Source organism: Passer montanus, unplaced genomic scaffold, assembly GCF_014805655.1.
Source record: "Passer montanus isolate IOZ18808 unplaced genomic scaffold, ASM1480565v1 scaffold22, whole genome shotgun sequence".
Classification (NCBI taxonomy): Eukaryota; Metazoa; Chordata; class Aves; order Passeriformes; family Passeridae; genus Passer; species Passer montanus.
The window spans coordinates 12,535,677-12,555,129 of record NW_024366815.1 but is presented as its reverse complement, the minus strand read 5'-3'; the positions used below and the strand labels follow the sequence as shown (position 1 = coordinate 12,555,129).

Genomic DNA, 19,453 nt, shown 5'->3' with positions numbered 1-19,453 from the left:
ATATCCTTTAAATAACAGCACACCAGTATCTTTTTTTTTTTCACTTAAGGCAGTTAGTGAGTGTTTGAGGCAGTTTAGATAAGAGTTCCACTGTCCAATAAAGAAAAAAAGGTCTATCTTTTAGTTCTGTGGGCTGTTTTAGGAAAGTATTAGTGATTCCTGTGTAAGTAAACAATCACCTCCATGCTTTTGCCAAACACAGCCACTTTCAAAAGCTGCCACAATAACTTTACTTGCCTGTAATCTCTCTGTTGGAGTCACTCCACTAATTTCAGGCCCAATGCTTGCAAGATACTAAGAGCACATGAAGTATAAAATATTGCTGGTAACTCTACCAGGCCCAAACTTTATAAATTCCAAGAAGTCAAAAGTAAATAGTAAAACAGTAGTGAGTTTGAGAGCTACCACTGCCAGACTTAGGTAAATTTCACAACACAGCACCAGGCATCAGCCCGCGGGTGTTCTCTATACTATGTGCTTGATGGCACACCCAGAACATCTCACACCTCTGTGGTTTCAGCAGTCAAGCTGACAATGAGCGACAGCACTTCAGACAGATATGTAGACAGAGTCAAGAGCAGCACCAACTCTGAACTATTAGACTTTCTGCCCAGACATGGCTTTTGCCTCCAGGCACACAGCTGCGGCAGCAGCAAAATCCCAGGAGGAGAGCAGGTCAGTGGACTCACGGTTCTGGACGCAGGGCGATATGGCCACCAGGGACACGAAGAGGCACAGGCCGCCGTTCACTCCGATCAGCACCTTGTTGTACATGCAGCCCTCTGGGCGCGTGTAGAAGAGAGCCATGAGCACCAGCGCTGCCACGGCAATGGAGTACAGGATGAGAGTGACCAAGGCAAGAAGACCATTCCACACCTGCTTGTGGTTTGCACCTGCAGTCCTGGGGAGAGAGAGATAAGCATCTTATATTTGTCTTCACTTGCCCAGAACATAAAGTTCTAACAGCTGAAGAGTTCATATCCTCAAATACAAAGACAGTGTTTACTTTCCCCAAGCATGCGTGCATCACTACACCAGCACAGATTCTTGCAAGGTTCCTACCCATGAAACAGAGGGAAACATTCCTTATCATCAGTGTTTATCTTCTGTACTATCACAATCAGCTCCTTCTGTAATTATAGCCCAGTGCTGACTCCTAAAACTCCCAGGAGTTCTCTGGGATCAGCCCATCAGCATATCTCAGCTCAATACTTCAGGAGTTTCCTCAGCAGCAACTCCAAGGACCCCAGGCTGGGCTAGCAAGTGGTGCTCTCCACACAATGAAACCAGAGGTTTATTGCTCATGGCATTGCATGGCCTCTCTTCTGCTCCTTGTACTACCTTGAAAGTTTTACTACTCTTTCACTCAGCCTCCTCTCAATTTGACTCTAACCACCAGTCTCTCTCAGCTAAAGAGTGGTTCATCTTGTTTTCCTTTCTTCATCTTCCAAAGATTTCTAGCAAAGCCCACCAAGGTTTAAAAGAAGCAACTAAAACACTTGTTTTGAAAGAACGGGCTGTTTTGCAGATGGAAAGTCTTTTCAGTGGGGTTTTTTTCCTGTGGTTTTGTGGAAGCAGGACTTATTTTAAAAGAATATCTAATGTAAAGAGAGCTAAAGTTAAATGCTGGTTCTGGAAGTCTTTCATCCACAAAAAGCCAGCTACAGTAATTAGCACTAAAAATATCTGTGGTATAAGGAATTCTCACCTCTTCCACCCTGTAACAGGAATTTATCAAAGCTGAAGGTTTGCTAAAACTTTCTTAGCAGGTATTTTAATTAGAACAAGAAAGCGCTGCAAGAGTTTGTAGAGGAGGAAATGTGAGACAGAAAGGGTGGAGGTGGAGGCAGGAGAATACATGCGGGAGGAAAACTTAAATATTTTAATTTGATGAGAGGTGAAGGGCTAGGACAGTAATAGAAAATATACTTGAACCAAAAATGAAGTCAGTACCCAAATATTGCATATCTAGGTTGATAATGGAATCTTGCCTATTTAGATGACAAGAAAGAAGCTGAACACAAATTAGCAGTCTTCATCTGAGAAAGAAAATTGACATGCATTAAGCTGACACAGAAAAAGCGGATTTATCAGTTCACAGCATTGCACACAGCTTCACTATTACATTTTGCAACTCGTTTTATTCTCTTGCACCACTCCAATTAGCAGATGTAATTTCTTATAAAATATATAATAACTCATAGTTAGAAATTTTTGCATTCCAAGACACTACTACTTAATGGAAGCCAAGCACTTCAGGACACTACTACTTAATGGAAGCCAATAAATCAGCAGAGTAGAAGTGAGTGATAAGGAACATTTCTGCTGGGGAAGGAGAAAGCAGATGAAGTAATTATGAACAGCTCTGATTCAACTATCTTCTTTCAAAAATTACATCCAAGACACTATATTTTTTGTTATGAGAAAAGTATTGGTCAGGAGTCCACCAGAATTTTAAGCAAATAACTACTTGCCCAACACATACCAATTTTTATTCCACTTGTGTGCAAACTCAACCAGCAGGATGAGCTGAATGGCAATGAAAAGGAACCCTCCTGTTGCTCCTACATAGCGCCAGGCTGCAAGGCAGAGAGGCAGAAAATAGGTCAAACGCCTTTCCCTTGAGATAAAATGGATTTATTGTCTATGCAGTGAAGCTGTTAATGTGGTTGAATATCTCAAGCTCACAAATGTAGCAGGAGATGAGAGATTTCAGATGAAAGGCCAGCTCAGTTAACTCAAGATTAGCTCCCTTATGAATTCAGCTTGCAACCTGCTACATTTTCAATACAATCCTGTCAGGACATCTACTGGGTTTCCCTAACCTAGAAAATTTTTGTGGAGCCTATGAGCTAGTATGGTCAGACAGAAAATACTGAAACCTTTATTTGTGACTGACAGAAAGGAGGTGGTGTGAAGGCATTCCACAGGAATCCAAACCCTGAAATCGCAAGGTACTGGAACCCAGTAATTACTAAAAGGGGCAATTTCTTCTTCTCCAGATTCCAGTACCACAGAAAAACAAAGGTGGGGTTTATCTATTCACAAATGCTGTTCCAAGCCACTCCCAAGGAACACTTAGTATTCACTGACTGATTTTAGGACAGGTTATTTGGGTACTTAACTGTTGACCTACATATACTGCATTTGGGTAGCTGCTTGGATGTTTTACACAACAGATTTCTTACATGCAACATCAGAAGTGTCTGAGGAAATACAGATACCTATTTTAATTTTTAGCTGTATATACAGCTTGTGCTGCTCTGCAGTACACAGCCTACAAACTACTCCAGATGAGCAACTGATTTCAGTGAAGAAAAGACCAAGGAAATGCATCAGCAAAATTCAACCATATCCTTGTATTGTGCTTTTCTTTCAAAAAAAAGTGTAAGTTAAGTGGAAGAACAGAACAGTCAGGGCTCATTCCTATTAGCAGTTGATGTTGGGATTTTTTTTTCCTTACTCTGTCATAAGCTCATTATTTAAAAGCAAGCAAAAATGTCATTGTCTGGTTTGCTAAACATATTGTATACACTTGACAAGCTTCTTCAAACATACAAAACAAAAAAACAGATTAAGTTATTACGTAAAAAAGTACATAAAAAATAGGCAGGGCACAAAGTGGCATGTGTATTTGGGAGAGTAGGAAAGGTCTACTTTCCAATGGACCACCAATGGAGTGAATAATTAAATAGACAGACTCTCCTGATCTCCCTCTGCCACCAGTATACTGCAGACGTTTATGGATCAATCACAGGTAAGATCAGCCTAGCCAGTGTGGGTTTAACACTACAACTCACAGAAACCTACTGCTTGCACATAATCTTCCCCCTCCATGATTAACAAACTGCTTGGGAAACATGGCACGAGATTTTATTTTTCAAGGAAAAAAAAAAAAGCAGTTGGGAGAATGACCCCCTCTCTATTAAAAAAAAAACCAAACCAACAACAAAACAAGCAACCAAAAGACAGTGTAAGTTTCTTGAAAGGAGGGGAGAAAACCCCACAAACATACAATACTCAAACCATCTGTAAATTTCAAATTCTGGGGCAGACTAGAGGTAATAGGAATTTGTGGTTACATCTAGTTTAGCAGAAGTCACAGAATACAGCTTTGGAGTCAAAAGTCATGAACTAGCTTGGGGAAGAAAGCTTGTTATGCTGTATCTCCAGACTACATTAGACTGCTGTTGAGAATCAGCACAAAAAATTCTGTTTCTTCTTTTCTGCAACCACATCAGTTCCTGAAGACGTTTCACCACGAAAAGGGTCACTTGCCAAGATGACAGGCAATCTCACCTGCCCATGAGTACAAGGCATTGTACTGCTACATCTAATCCAAACAGAATGGGTCCTAAGGACAAACACATACAGCCATCCCACAACTTCATAGAGGACATGGAAGAGGGCCTCAACTGAGCCAGGACCAAACAAACAGCAAAAGCAAGAAGCTGAATTATGTATCTGTCAGTGGTTTATTTGTAGTGGTTTTTACTTTAGTTTCCCAGAGTACTGTGCTCATAGTCTGCCCACTCCACTCTCCGTCCCATGTTACCCCTCCCTCCTGCCCTTTTAAAAATCCTGGCTAGAGCAGATGAGTGTTGAGAACAAGGTAACCAAGCAAATCTCCGTGGAAGCAGGCAGCATGCACAACTGCTCCTTTGCTTTACCGACCCCATCCCACCCCCCACCACCTGTTCACACCCAACACCTTAAGGGCTTACAAGTAGCTGTAAGATGTACTTACTGCAAATGTAAGAGAATAAACTCATCTTGGTATCACCAGGATTTATGCTTCTAGCCCACAAGACTTCTGCGCTAAACTCCTCTCCCAGCTGGCACTTCAGCATGCCTGTGCTATTGCCAGCATTCCTTCCAAAACTGGAAATGCTTCTGACATGGCATCCTCAGCAGAACACATGTACCAGGGCCCAAGAACTCTAATTCTACTTTATTGCATGCATGCCCCCAACCTGAAAATTAACATCCCAAATTCTTTTGGAGCTCTGCAAGTTTCCAGCCAGCAAACACCAGTGCCCAGGAGGTTACTGTGCCTCCTGGAGCACTGGCACCCCTCCACTGTGCAGCCTGACTGCAGCACTACACCAGAGCTACCTGCACAAGCCAAACTAATATGCAGCTCTGTAGTGTTCTTGAGTGAACAACTCCTTCTGCACCATTACAGTTCCATATTTCTTAAAGAACTGGCAAGAATTCTTAAAGAATTGCTGAAGTGGTATCATTACCTACCACTTTGCCCTGCTCTTGGTCAGAAAAAAACCAGGCACATTCACATGAAGACCATGTAGTCAGCACACACAGTGTTCCCCACAAACACTATTTTTGCATCTGGCCTGTAAAGGCTTTACTTGAAGAAACAAGGCAATATTCATGTTGATCAGACCTCTCGGATTTTTAACCACTCAAGATAATGGAGAATGAAGCAGCATAACAAAACAGGAGGACATACCATTGAGGAAAGTGTCCTGATCAGGAATGAAGAAAGCTCCTGAGCACATTGCTGCCAAAACTATAAGTTTAATAAGCCAGAATCTGTATGAGAAAAAAAAAAATAAATCTGGTTTTAGGAATAGGAATTAGAGACTTTCAACTTTAGTACCACAAGAAATCTTTATTTAAAGTGTAATGAGGAAAAAAACCTATCCTTTGATGACTGATTACCACTTTCCTTAGTTTTCACTTGACCACATTATTTCTAACAGTAAGAGCAAAGTGAGGTTTTTTGAGTTTTGGGGTTTTTTTCTGTCTAGTACTACACCCAAGTAGGAAGTTTGTGGCACAAATTTGTAAAGAGATGTTAAAATTAGACAATCAAATAAAAAACTCACCCATTATGAATGTATGCTCGGCAACTTTTGCTGTTGTTAATTTTGATGGTGAACAGGAAGAATAAAAAGAAGAAACAGGCCATTCCAAAACAGACTTTGTACACTGCAGAGTATCCCACCAACTTCTCACACATCTCACCCGCCTGAATACCCTGGCACATCTGCTTGTAGAATGGAATCTGAAAAGCAGAACACATTACATATAAACTGTTAAAAAGGACACAAAGCACACATAAGCACGTCTACATCTGTGCACCATTTCACTGGCTTCATTTAATACCTTTGACTTTTGACACCCCTTCAGCCTGGATTTCAGAGTTCAGGGTTTATAACAAAATCTAAAGCATAAGGGACTGAACTTTTCCAGAGCCTTCTCTCAATTCTTTACAGATCCCTTGGGGTACAAGTCCACTTTCCTTCATCTCCTGGTTCATGCCATTCCTACCCATTACTTCTTATTCCCTCACCCTAGGGACCTTATCCCTTCTTCCCATGCTGCACAGCAAAAGACTCTGCTTCAGTAATTCAGCTTACATGAAACACAGCAGCAGCTTGTGCTGCCCTGGCTGGAAAGGCAGACAGAAACACACCCAAGTGTCACAGAGGCAGCAACCACCCTCCACTCCATCACAGCTTCTGAAAGGGAGTTGTGCCAGTTGACCTGATTTTGTTTTAAATTAACAGAAAGATGGAATATTCCTGCCTCTCTTGACTCATTAAATATTTGCCTTTGAGGCCTTTCCCCACGAAGGGGAAAACAAACAGCTGCACATTCTGGCTTCAGTTTCACCACATGAATATGATGCTGGGTGCTCAAAAACCCAGGTCTGTGTGGCCAGGACCCGCTGCTGTGAGGCACCTCTGTGTAGACATCGGCTCCTCACAGCCAGAAAACCATTTAGCTGCACAGAAACACAGGAATTTAATTAGAAAACCACTATCCATTTCAAAGAAAAAAAGGCCTCTCTGTATGCTCACAGCCTTCAGCTGAGGCTGGTAAGACCAGTTGAACAACATTATTAAACCCTCTGGAGCTGACTGCTCTTATGGAGCAGCCAACATGTAGCAGGAGGCAGCATGCACAAATCAACAGCTATGGCAAAGGGAACCCCTTTATTCAGCAAGCAGGTCAGTACACAAAGCCATCACAACGAAAGAGTACCAGGGTCTGTGTGCTAGCCATCAGGCAGCATTCCCAGTCTGGTAGAAAGCCCTCTGAGAGGCAGTAAACAAGTGATAAACAAGTAAACTGCCAGCTTCCAGCCACCAGGCTCTGAAAGCCCTCCTCTCTCAGCAGGATATGCAACTCCAATCCATGTTCCAGGAATCCAAACCAGGCAGGGGCTCAACAACCCTCCTAGCAGTTTCTCAAGAAGAGGAGCTCACAGCAACACTTGAGTGGCTGAGCTAAGGGCAGCAAACCTAACTACAATTTGGAGCTGATCTTTGGTGGGCCAGAACCAGCGAGGAGATGAAAACTGCGGTTTCACCACCACCAGCACAGCTGTGCGGTGTTACAAGAATGGGTTCAAGCTGGGCCACTCCAAGCTCCTCTTTCAGCAGTAACTCAGAGATTAGTAGACACTGCATAAAGAAGCTGGACATTAGTAGCTGTAGCTAACTTGCATCCAAGAGTTTTTGGAAAGCTCCTGAGGAATTGTCTGCAGCATCAGCAACACTTTTCCCAGGTCCTGGAAAGCAATGAAATGTTAGACTGGGCAAACACACCAGCATTCAAAATGAGCAAATGGATTGACTGGAATAATTATGAGAACTATCATCACTACAGTGATGCCAGGGCAAGCCAAGGGGCCGCAACAATGCCAGGGAAAGCAACTGGGCTATCAATTAATGCTTTCTGTTCTTTGCTTGTAACAACCATCAACCAGGAGAGGTTAGAAAATGGCACAATATTGAACTAAAAATATTTCTGAGAAAATTACTTATTTGTTTGACATCGATGATAGTACTCACCAAAGAGACAGATTTTTACAAATCAGTTTACTTACAAGACTTTCAGAATAAAACACAACAAAACAAAAATATCACAAAACTTGATCAACTGACTAGCTAATTAGAAACAGATCTTTGGGTAACCATAAATAGGCAACTTCTTTAATTGCATAGGTTTCTACAGAAATCTTGGTGGGATTTTTGAACCTATACATTGTTTCCTTCTGTAAATATTTACTTCATTACAGGTCTGGCTGAGAGAAAATAGATGGATTCACAAGAACAATAGCTCCATTTGCCCTACATAAGCAACAAAGAGTTTAGCCACTATGTAGTATTCACCACACTATGCAGTAAAAAGTGATGGCCACAGAAACAGTCCCATGAGACTGAATGCTCTTTTAGGAGACCCATGGTCCTGAAGGAACAAAACAAGAATAAAATCAAGCTCTTGGAGGCCCTAACAGATACAGCACACAAGCACAATGCTGGGGACAATAGGACTGGTGTAATAAAAAGGGTATGTTTTTGTGAAAGGATGGTCTACTGCTGGAAACAATTTATGAAGGCTTATGTGACTTCACTGATAAACAAAAAAGACTAATGCTTCTTTTCAATCTGTATCTCTGAAACACATTCAGCTGTTGAGAAGGCTGCCCACCCTATGTGCTTTACCATGCTAACCATTTGCTGGATATTTTTGACAGCTGTTAAATCACATATTCATTTTTTGCCAAGATACAGTGAAATAGCTGCTTTTGTACCTTTAAAAGCAGCAGAAGCTAAATTCTTTGGCCTCCAAGCAGAGGACAAAGCATTCTTGTTGCAGACACTCAGTATCCGCTCCAATAACACAAACGCCTCAGCTGCTGTGCAAGCAATGATGTTATCACAGCAAAGCTGGCAATCTTCCAGCCCTCAGAGATGATCAACATTGGAGCAGCATCTACAGGAAGAGGGTGTCCTGAACTTGCTCTCCCCTCAGTGCAAACTGCAAGCCCACAGAACCATCCTGGTGCAAGAGCCAACACTGGGTCTGGCCACCCCCGAGTGGGTCTCTGCTGAGCTCAGGAGCACAGCAAAGCGCATCCCAGGGGAACAGGAAGGAAGAAGTGTGCAGAAACAGCCCTGGAGGACCCTGCTTTCACCTGGGTGTCCTCATCCAAGGAGGGACAATATGGTAGGCAAACTTCGTTAAGGATGCATGAATGAAAATCTAGGCAGGTGGGAAAGCAAGGGAAAAAACCGCATGCAAAATCACCTGTCCTGGGCAGCTGAGAAATTAAATAAAAACCAAGAAACAATCAGACCAGAACACATCATCACGAATCTAAGGCTAAATTTTTATCATAAATAGGCAACGGCCATCTGCACTCAGAGCTCTTATTTTTGGTAGCAAATTTGGGGTTTAACATGCAATAATGCAGCTAAGGGCCAAGATATAAACTACCAGGGGAAATAAGACTGAAAGTATGTTTTGCTGGAACATGTGACCACCTTGTACTGAAATGCTTTCAGACAACTGAACTGAATTTTACTGGTGTTTATTTTCCTGAAAATATCTTTCTTATTTTTCTTTTCCTTAATTAAGTAGGACATAGATATTTTCAGATTGAAGCCATTAGTTTTGAAAGAGCTTTAATATTAAAAACTTAAGTTTAAAAAAAATTTAAACATTGTTTTAAGAGACCAAAACCATTTTTTCCCTTTTCTTCTCTAAATTTTCCTTTCAAAGCCTGTGAAATGCAATTTTTTGCTTCAACAGAACACATGCGAGTTAAGTGTATCTGTTTTTTTTTAAAAAACAGCAAAACAGGGAAAAAGAAAAAATATATGGATCAAAGTATAGAAGCACAATATGGAGTGTAACTCCATACTGGTGTTTTCTGTATTTCTGTCCCTGTCAGCAGGCTCACATGTTTTGATTGAGGAATACCCAATCTTTTGCCTTGATATTCAACCTTGCTCCTGCAAAATCTATTTTATATTTTACTACCCAAAATTTTTCTGCAAACAACCATCAACTTCTTCCCTGTTCCTTCACTGATGATTGCTTCTTTCCCCAAAGATCTACTACTGTATAATTGGGAACTTACAGCAGAAAAACCAAAGAGAAAAAAACACCTCTCACTGAGAAAAGAGATTCCTTCCATGTAAGATCAGCATGAGTATTTGGTCTCTACAGTGGTAAAGGAGATACATGGTTCCTTGCCAAGATTACAGCTCTAAAAAGGACTGCGCTACAATTTGAAATTTGATATTCCTTACCTAAATACAAAATTTAAAAAGAAATCTGATTATAATTAATCAAAATCTGTTTTCTCTCAAAAAAAAAAAAAAAAAAGAGAGGATGAGATCCCAAAAAATATCATGCAAAGTATTTGCTTACAGTCTGGCTTCAGGAGCTGGGAGTGTTCCATGACCCGGCCAAAAGCAAAGGAATCAGTAAGTGCACAGCACTTTCAAAACACAGCTCATCACTGAGAAGCTGAGACTGGTTAGTCTGAATAAGTATTTTCAAGGTGCACTCTATTAAAACTGTGCTGAATTAGCTTCAGAGGTCTTTGAACTTTTAACAGCCCTGAACATAATTATTAAATTAGAAAGCAGATAAAGAAAGCCTACTTTCAGATGGTCCATTTCCCATTCAAAGACATCAAATGCTTTAAACTAAGACAGTGATTATCCTTCCACTTCAAACTAACAGCTACTCTTTGTGCCATTTCTTCCCACACTGAGCTTTCAAGACTATGAACTGGAAAAGAAATTTGGCAATACTGAAAAGCATGTTGTTGAAGGCTTCTTGAATCACTTCTCTGTTGGATAAAGAATATTTTTTGTTAGGGATACAAGCTGCATTAAAACCACACTACTGATGGAAAAGAACTTTATGAAATTTGGATATGAGCACATAATTTGTCTCCCACACACTTAAGTTCCTTGGGTTATTCACTTTATTGCCAAGCTAAGCATCTAGTAAGTCAAAGCAATTCCTGGCAAGCAATCTCAGCACACACATGTTGAACAGTTTTTAAGTCACAGCTTACAGGCAAGCATCATGTCTGTACTGGCTGCTCCTACAGGGTGGTCATCAGCTTCTGGTGGCCTGGGGTAAAATGTGGCACTAGGATAACTCATGCAAAGTGCTATTAAATGAAAGAAAATTAGGATAGAACATACAAAGAAGGTACAATCCCAAGAAAGCAAGGTCATAGGCAGCAGAACACAGAAGTCCCCAAATTAGCCTTCTGTAAACCCACTGGTATCACCTCTGTTGCAGGAAGGGGGTGCTGCCACCAGCTTCTTCATCTGGGATGCTCTGGAGGGAAGTGTTTAATAGACAACCAAAAGTCAAGTGCAGAATGCAAGCAGGGCATCAGCTTGCTCAGCAACTGGTTCAACGAGGAAAGAGGCCTCACTGTGCAACCACTCTCTCTTGGGAGAGCAGCACAAAACAACAAGATGCTCACACTGATGGAAGTCTTCTGAGCCTCGAGGACAAGCACATACACAACCCCTGAAGGAGGCCCAATGATGCATTTGATGCATCTTCATTTTTAAGACTTAAGCAATGCAGCCCTTGTTCCCTCTAGTTAAAAGCAGAGTTTTATTATTGTAATTCATAGTGGGTGAGAGAGAGGATTTGTGCTACTTGGGTGGCTTATGAAGCCAAACCAAATATGTGGTACAACAGGACCAGTGTGTGAGCACAAGCAAGCTGGTGAGCATTTAGCTTAGAAAGTTATATTAAAACTCTGAAAGAAGCTTGAGTTTTAAAGTCCGGCTTCAGCCACAGCTCCTTTCATGCTTTTGAAGCTCTCTAATTAAAAAGACAATTAGAGAGGAACAATATTTGCTGTGGTTAAGAGACCATGTGAACACAGTGACTCAACACACACTGGAGAAAACCCCTTGTAGAGGTTCTGCAGCATTGTGCTTTGCAGTAGACTGGCAGAATTAAAACTGCAACACTTGAAAAGATATTTCGAATTTGCTGCTTCTGCTGCTAAACAAACGGCCAGAGACAAAATTCGAAGTTAGACTGAACTGATTTGTTTTACTAAAACAAGTTCCTCAATACTTCTCCCTCCTGTGACACTGCCCGCACAGCAAATCTGGGAAGGGTGGGTTCACTGCAGCAGATTTCTGCACCAGAGAGGAAGGATGCCAGGCCTTGGCTCTTCCTGTTGAGAAACATGCCCAGTGGGTGACAGGAAGATGCTGAGCATGGAAAAATCAAGAGACTGAGCATGGAAAATCATCCCATCTGGGTTTAGAAGTGGATGGGGGGAGGAAATTGACCGCCTCTTCTGAGGGAACACCCCTGTACACAAAGAGCCGTGGAAGGAGCCCCATTTTCTTCCAGGGGCAGCAATGTCCACATTCCTGTTACTTACGTGAGTTTTCATTTCATTAGCTACTGTTGTGGACATCATGACACAGCAGATGATGGTCACCAGGATGAAGTAAAGCGCGTACATGAAGCGGGTGCTGGTTGACTGTTTTATCTTGGGGCAGCATTTGCAGCACAAGGAACAAGCAGCAGTACCACAGCAGCAGGCCAACTGAAAAGACAAAAAACCCACAAGTCAGAAACCTACCAAAACCATCCATCTTAAGGTTTCTGTTGCAAAAGTTAGACAGGGAAGCTGGGAGACTTCCTGAAAAACTCCAGAATTTCTCAAATCCTCTCCTCCCAGCTGAGCAGCATTTAAGTGGAAGCAGACTGTCTTGTTTATCAAAACTCACTAGTTTTAAGCACATCAGTGTCTAGCTTTCCCAGATTTGTTAAGGATGAGAGACAGATTTCTCTGTGTATTTTAGTTTTCTACCAGCAACTGAAGGTCCACCAAGATAAAACCCACAAAACACAGCAAAACCCATGTAATTATTTTATTCAACAAGGAAAAAGGTACTGAATAAATCCTGAAGGGATCTAGATTGAGGTTCATTATTTTCTTGCTGTCAACAGTATCACTGACTTTCAAAGAACCTGGATTCACCTTCCCTGCCTTCTACTTTTAGAAAAGTCGTGTATAAAGTACAAAGGTAAGTCTTACTTACATACATAAGGCAGCACTGTCCATGGCTAGGCCCTTACTTGCAATAGGCAGCAGCTCCACATGGTTCCTGTCTGTGCTTAACCCACCAACCATGACCACAGGAGGGATTTTTGGACATCAGCAGGCAGCCAGGAGCAGGGAGCCGCCCTCCCAGGTCTCACTGCTGCCAACCCAGAGTAACCTCACCCCGCTACACTCCCATTTTCCAGGCACTCCCTGAGGCTAGGTATGGTCTGCTGCCAGAGCATGGCACTCCAGCACACCAAGGCTGCTTCTTGCTGGTGTTTCCTCAGCTTTTGGAGGGGCCACAGGACCTTCTGCTTTCAGCAAGCAGTTGTACAAGGTGGATGCTTGCCAAAAGATTGAAAATCACAAGTGCCACATTTGAGTAGTCCAGGCAAACTTCATTGGTTGTATGTGTCGTCAGGAACCCAAGCATCATGCACTACTTTCCTCCCAGGACACTTCCTCTTCCAGCATCAAGGACTTGTCTGATAAAGGGTTTCATGTGTGTCTGCAGACACCTATATCTAATTCCAGAATATCACAACCAGACTGGTTGTTCAAAGAGCCTCAAATCATTCTGAAGAGTTCTCCTGAAAAGACTCCCAGCTTATCACTTCCTTGCTATGACTATCCCTGCAACATTCCAGGTCACACTTCCTGCCTTCAGCCCCCAGGAGGAGGTGGCAGACAGGCCCTTCCCTTTCTCCACAGCAGCTCTTCAGCTGCAGAAGACATAACACAGGGACAGTCCAACCCAGCCCCCAAGCTGCTCTTCTCTCACTTCACCACTGGCTCTCATGCCAGAGGAGACGGGGCCTCAAAGCATGCAGCTGCTAAAACTGCTGCTACTGCAGAACAGAAATCCTGCCCAAAACACAGAGCTCCAGATATGGGGAATAAACAGAATGGGCTCGTGTTGGCACCTAAGCTGGAAATTAAAAATACTATGTGCAAAGGCACATCAGGCAAGTATACTTTCAAAATAGAAGGCTCTAGTGGCTGGATAGCAATTCTGTTTTTTATAGGTAGTGAAATTACATTATCTTTTAGAGCATCAACACAGGTCCAGGATATAAGGAAACAACAGCAAGTTACTGACTCAGCAAACATATGCGGTAACATTTAAAAATAAATGCATACCAGAAATGTGTAATTTACCCACTTCAGAATTTTAACAAGGAACAAAAAAGTAGACTGAAGGTCCTTTTAACATGAAAGGATTTGGTTATCAACCCAATCCAAAGTATCCACAATGAACTTGAACTGCTTGCCTTAGCATAACAACTACAGTAAGGAAGTAAAAAGGTATGCAGCTTTGGCATTTGTAAGGAGAAAAACATTTTCCTACACCAGGTGCTAGAGAGCTCTGCCAGTAAAATCTCCCCTACATCCAGCAACGTCTGCTATTCTACTCCTGGGTCATTAGAGCTGCTACTTAAAGCAACAAATGCTTAAACAGAATATGCAAGTCATTTATGTACTTTTCCACATTACTTAGACCTTAATGATAGTTTCTAATACTGAGCACGTACCCTAAAAATAGGAAATATTTCTGAAAAATACCACTATTTCCATCTTTTTCCAGATGCACCTCTTCAAGCACTCTGAAAAGCCATGGAAACCATAGAAAGTTAGTTAGACTATTCAGCCACAGCCTCAAATTTGGTGGTTTGGGGTTTTTTTGTGAGGGTTTATATTTTTTTTTTCTTTTTTAAACTGTACCTCTAACATTCCAGAGTAGGCCACAATGAAATAGGTGTTATCCAAAAATAAATGAGAACAGTCTCTGTCCCAAAGACTAAGATGCTGGCCACAACCTTCTAACCCAAGAGGTTTCAAAGATATTATCTTTGGGTGACAAGACGTCAAAGCCCACACATACAAAGAGTTCTTTCTCTGTTAAGTTTTGGTCAATGTGCAGCTAAGCTACACAGATACTCTGATGCCATATCCTTTACTGCAGGCATGGCCCATCTCACTTCTCCTTTGCCTTTCGACTGCAGCAATGTTCTGCACAGGGTCTCCCAACTCACTGCAAGCCAGCAACAAATTTTTGTCACGTTATAAAAAAGAGACTGAGAAAAAAAGAAAGTAATGTCAAAAATCTTTTACAGATTAAGCTTATCATTAAAATCTCCTCCAAAGGATGGGGCTCTGCAGGAGCCGGAGGAAGATGCTGTGCAGTTTTTAGGACAGACACAACCCAACCAACAATGAAGGTCTGTGAACATTACCAGCAGGCAGGTCTGTATGTACAGAGCTCCTTCAGAGTCTCATGAGCACCCCAAGCCCAGGCTCTACAAGAGCCCAGTACAGCAGCACCTGAAAGCCAGGCTGCTCTACCAGGATTTCATCATCCTGCAGCAGGTTCTGGTTTCAAGTCCCTCTCAACCCAGAGGCTCCCACAAGCCAGGCAGCAAGCACAGCCAGCCCAGCTCTCTCTCTCTAGATTTACATCTCCTCACCAGGGTGAACACCACTGTCTGACAACAATTACAAACAGTGGGCAAATATTTATCCTTTCCACAAACACCATCAGCCAGCTCCCTCACACTAACCCACCAGGACGCCACAGCGTAGACCAGCTGCCTGCTTTGCTCAGAGCTACTCTTTCAGAGCTCACAGAGTACAGCGCCAACTTGCCTGAGACCCCAGAATCTGAAAGCCTAACATACTAGAAAACAGATTTGAACTGCCTGCATGATGGCTGACTTGACTGGTTTCACAACAGCAGCTGTGGAAAGCTGTGTGGGAAATATTTCTGCCAAAATATATTCAAAGTGCAGTTTCACAGACATTTCTTCCGGCAGCCAGGCTGGCTTAACAACCCCAGGCTCGACCCAGCCTTTCTCCCAATGACACCACAGTTGTGGGTATGATCCCCATATAGGCCATTCACGTAAGAGCTGGACTCAATGACCCTTGTGGGTCCCTTCCAAGTGAGACTAACCTGTGACTCCTCTGCCAACCACTCCTCTTGCCCATTCTTACCCCTGCTCCAGCACTCATGAGCCCTGACAGTTCTTTCTTCTGCTGCGGGTGACCGAATAAAGCAACCTAGTGGCAAGGTATGAAAATCACATATGACCCCTTCTCAGCTGCTGATTTATTATTACGCAACAGCAGCAACAGTTCTACTCCTTCACACGAGGGCACAGTGCACGGGCAGGAGGGGAAAGCAGAGGAGAATGTTTTGCAGCTGTCCTACACACCTCCTCCCTTCTCCGAACAGATGTTTCCAGTGGCACTTTCCTACCACCTCATTCAATCTGAGTGCTGCAGGTGCCTGCCAATGCAAGAACAGTAATTTTGACATTCACCAAGGAAAGAGCAGCAGTAAGCAGACACGTAACAGCCCTAGTTCATGCAAACCACTTTTCCAAGTACCGGCAAGCACGGACATATTGAAGAGTCCCATCTTACAACAGCCTGGGGAGCACCTATGGTTACAAGAGTTAAACAGGTTAACAAAACAGGGCAAAAGCAGGTTTATCAATTTGCAAGCAAACTATTGGTTCCCTACAATAACTACTCTGCCAACACACCCTTAACATCTGTCCCACACTCAAGTCTTGATTTTTGCAAGCTGTGATGAGATCTGATAAATCAGTGGAATGGGGCTTAACATACGAGAGTAATGTTAAGCACATGTAACTGTTTACATACACGACTGGAAGTAAGAACCCATCTTGCCTGCTGCTTTTACAGAGACAGTGAGATTTTAAGAACGTATTTTCCACATACATTTCCAAAAATATTTCAAAGGATTTAGGAAATACTTTGTGTAGTCATTAAAGAGAAGTGTCTTGGGATCACAGCCCAAAATAGCCTATGGTATTTTTAAATTATACAAACCATGGGCAAGTATCAAGCTTATCACAACAAAGAATTTCCTTTTGGGAGACTTCAGCAGAAATGGTAAAAATCAAAGGGGATAAGAGCACAACGGAGGAAAAAAACTGCATCCTTTAGTGAAATGAAGACTTAGCAGCTTTTCATCTCTTCCTTCCTAGCTGACAGCCTGGTGAGAGCGTCGGGGGAGAATGCGTGCCTTCCAGCCTGTCCATGGAGCACAGGAATGTGCCTTGCTGAAGCTTCTTTTCATGGGGGACTACAGCAGCTTAGTTTTTCATGCACTGCTTGATCACTTGACCACCAGCATTATCTGGGCCATAAGATTTGCAGATAATGCAGTCACCGAGCTGTTAACAGCAGCGTCTACCAAAAACATCCAAACATCTACTCTCACAGCTACAGGCAGCACCCAAGCAGGCGGGACAGGCACAGCAGCTAGCCCTGCATGAAAAACGTGCTGAAGTGGCCACATACCTGCCCTTGCTTGGCCTTTTGGTTTCAGGAAAGAGCATCTCTAGAAGTAAATATTTCACTAGCGCACTGGTTCATGAAAATAAGAGATGTCTGATGCCAGGTGTCCTGAGTGTTAGGAGCTGTCTCAGATGATTACTGAAAACCGAGTGCTGTTATGCACATGCATTTTCCAAAAGCTTCTTCAACGGGTCACATGATAACACAGCTGTTTGTCCTTCTGAAGTAACTAAACTCACGAAAAAGGAGGCTTTATTTTGTCCTTTGTCTGACTTAACTGGCTTTCCACTGCTTGTTATTTAATATTCAGACTCACCATGTGACTTAAGCCAAGAGGCTTTGTGCACCAACATACCAGTTAATCAACAGACGACCTATTTTGAGGAGCACATCTCACACTGCAAACTGTGCAAAATTGAAACCGATTTCAGAGGAAAGCCATGCCAGCCCAGACGCTGCCTGAGTCGTGCTTTCTGCTGAGGCTTTCCTGCCCTCAGCCGCCACGGGGCAGAGCTGCCAGGCAGCACCAAGCAGCTGGAAACCCAGGCAAGAAAGCTGCTCTGAGTTAAACCATGGGTGAGCCACTGCCGGGCACTGCAGAGCTGAAGTGAAGCTGGGCTGAGGGCGATTCACTTCTTCTCTATGCACAAACTATACTAAAAGTGGTCACTCAGCTCAGCATTAGAAAATAGCATCACTGCAAAATGTCTAAATTCAAGTCTGCTCAACTGTTTTTCTCCTGATGATTCTGGAAAAATCAAGTCAATTGTTTAGTCTGATCTGAGCCTCACAGTGTATCATATCACCCATCTCCTCTACTGAGTTATTTTCCATTAGCATAGACCATCTGGATTTGACAGCAGTATGAGGAAAACTGTCCATCCCTGTGGTTACTTAAATCTGACACTGAGAAGTGAAAAAAAACCCCATTTTCTAATCTGTCTGCTACAGTTTCCCAGGCACGGGTTCCTGGCGAGGCTTTCTTTACTAACTTAAACAACCTTTAAATTTCCTGCTCTTTTCTCCCTGCTCATCAGAGAAGGAAACCAAAACATTTATCCTCAGTCTCATTTGAAGGCTTTTAAGACTTCTCCTCCCAGCACCTAAGCTGTTCAGGGTCTTTTTCCCCCAAAAAAATTAATTTACCCAGTCTCTCCTAAAAAAGCATGGTAGTCGAACTGCAAAGAGTCGAGCAAGTCACCTGCCTCCTCTCTCCAGCACACAGCCAGAGGGGGTGGGACTCAGCCTTGTAGCACTCCCCACACAAGGTGGGCAACCAGCTACATGGCTGTACTTAAAAAGTTGTATTTTTGCCATCCAGGTTACATCTGCTTCAATAGCAGTCTCTGCTTCACTAGTCCTTTCATCTGCCTCTGTGTTTCTGGGAGAAATTTTAAATATCTTCTCAAGTCAGACCTGATCCTCAATCTTCTTTGCATTGATCCCTGGACATTCTTCACTGAGAGCAACCTCTGCTGGGTGACAGGTTCAGCTGTCCTTTCCTATAATTTTGCATTTCACAGTTTTCTCATCTGCAGGTAGTTTAAGCTCATGCTGCAGCCCCTTCTCAGACTTTCACAGCAGAGGAGATAATAACCGAGCAACTGAAAGATTAAAAGGAAGTGGGCAGTGGCAAAGTCTCACAACTGGGGCTTTCACTTCTTACAGAGAGCAGATTTTCTCCAGGTTAGCTCTGATGTTCGAGACCTGGGCTCTAGAGGTAGAATGGCACACTGTAAATCACCAGGTACAGAGAACAAAATGCAGGACAGTAACTGCCTAAGCGCATGTACCACTGGAGTTAAAATGAAATTTTCATTTTCATTGACTTAAAAGCACGCAAAAGCTGGAAAGCTTCTTTGCTTTTGAATGAACAGGCAGCTTTGAACTGTTCCACAAACATGCTGTGTCTTTAAAAGATGGTTTCAGTCCAAGAGGACTTTAGGGTGGGGAGTAAAAAAAAGGAAAAAAATGACATTAACACTTTGCACAAAGAGACAAAAGCCAATAAACTGGTACAAAGCCTTAACTCTTGCTCCTTCCTTCATATTAATAAAAACCTACATGTCCAAAGCATTGCTAAAGATGCTTCAGTTTACATCAATGTCACAACGCTCACACACTTTTCCTGACTGACAGGTTCAAAGTAGAGCTTGCTCACATCCTGACATTGCTTCTTGATGAGCATTTTTAAATATAATGCCTACATCTTCCTGATATAGGAAGTATTCCTGAACCACTGTTTTGCCAGTGACT

At 42.7% G+C, this 19,453-nt stretch overlaps 1 protein-coding gene across 1 annotated transcript in view; it reads right to left on the bottom strand.

Moving 5' to 3' along the window:
- The window catches only part of SERINC5 (serine incorporator 5), a 36,016-nt gene that overhangs the window by 10,627 nt on the left and 5,936 nt on the right, over positions 1 to 19,453 (bottom strand). The window contains 5 exon segments of the mRNA XM_039709836.1: positions 690 to 901; positions 2,486 to 2,579; positions 5,471 to 5,553; positions 5,850 to 6,028; positions 12,200 to 12,367. Of these exon segments, the coding sequence (XP_039565770.1) occupies positions 690 to 901; positions 2,486 to 2,579; positions 5,471 to 5,553; positions 5,850 to 6,028; positions 12,200 to 12,367 (736 nt within the window).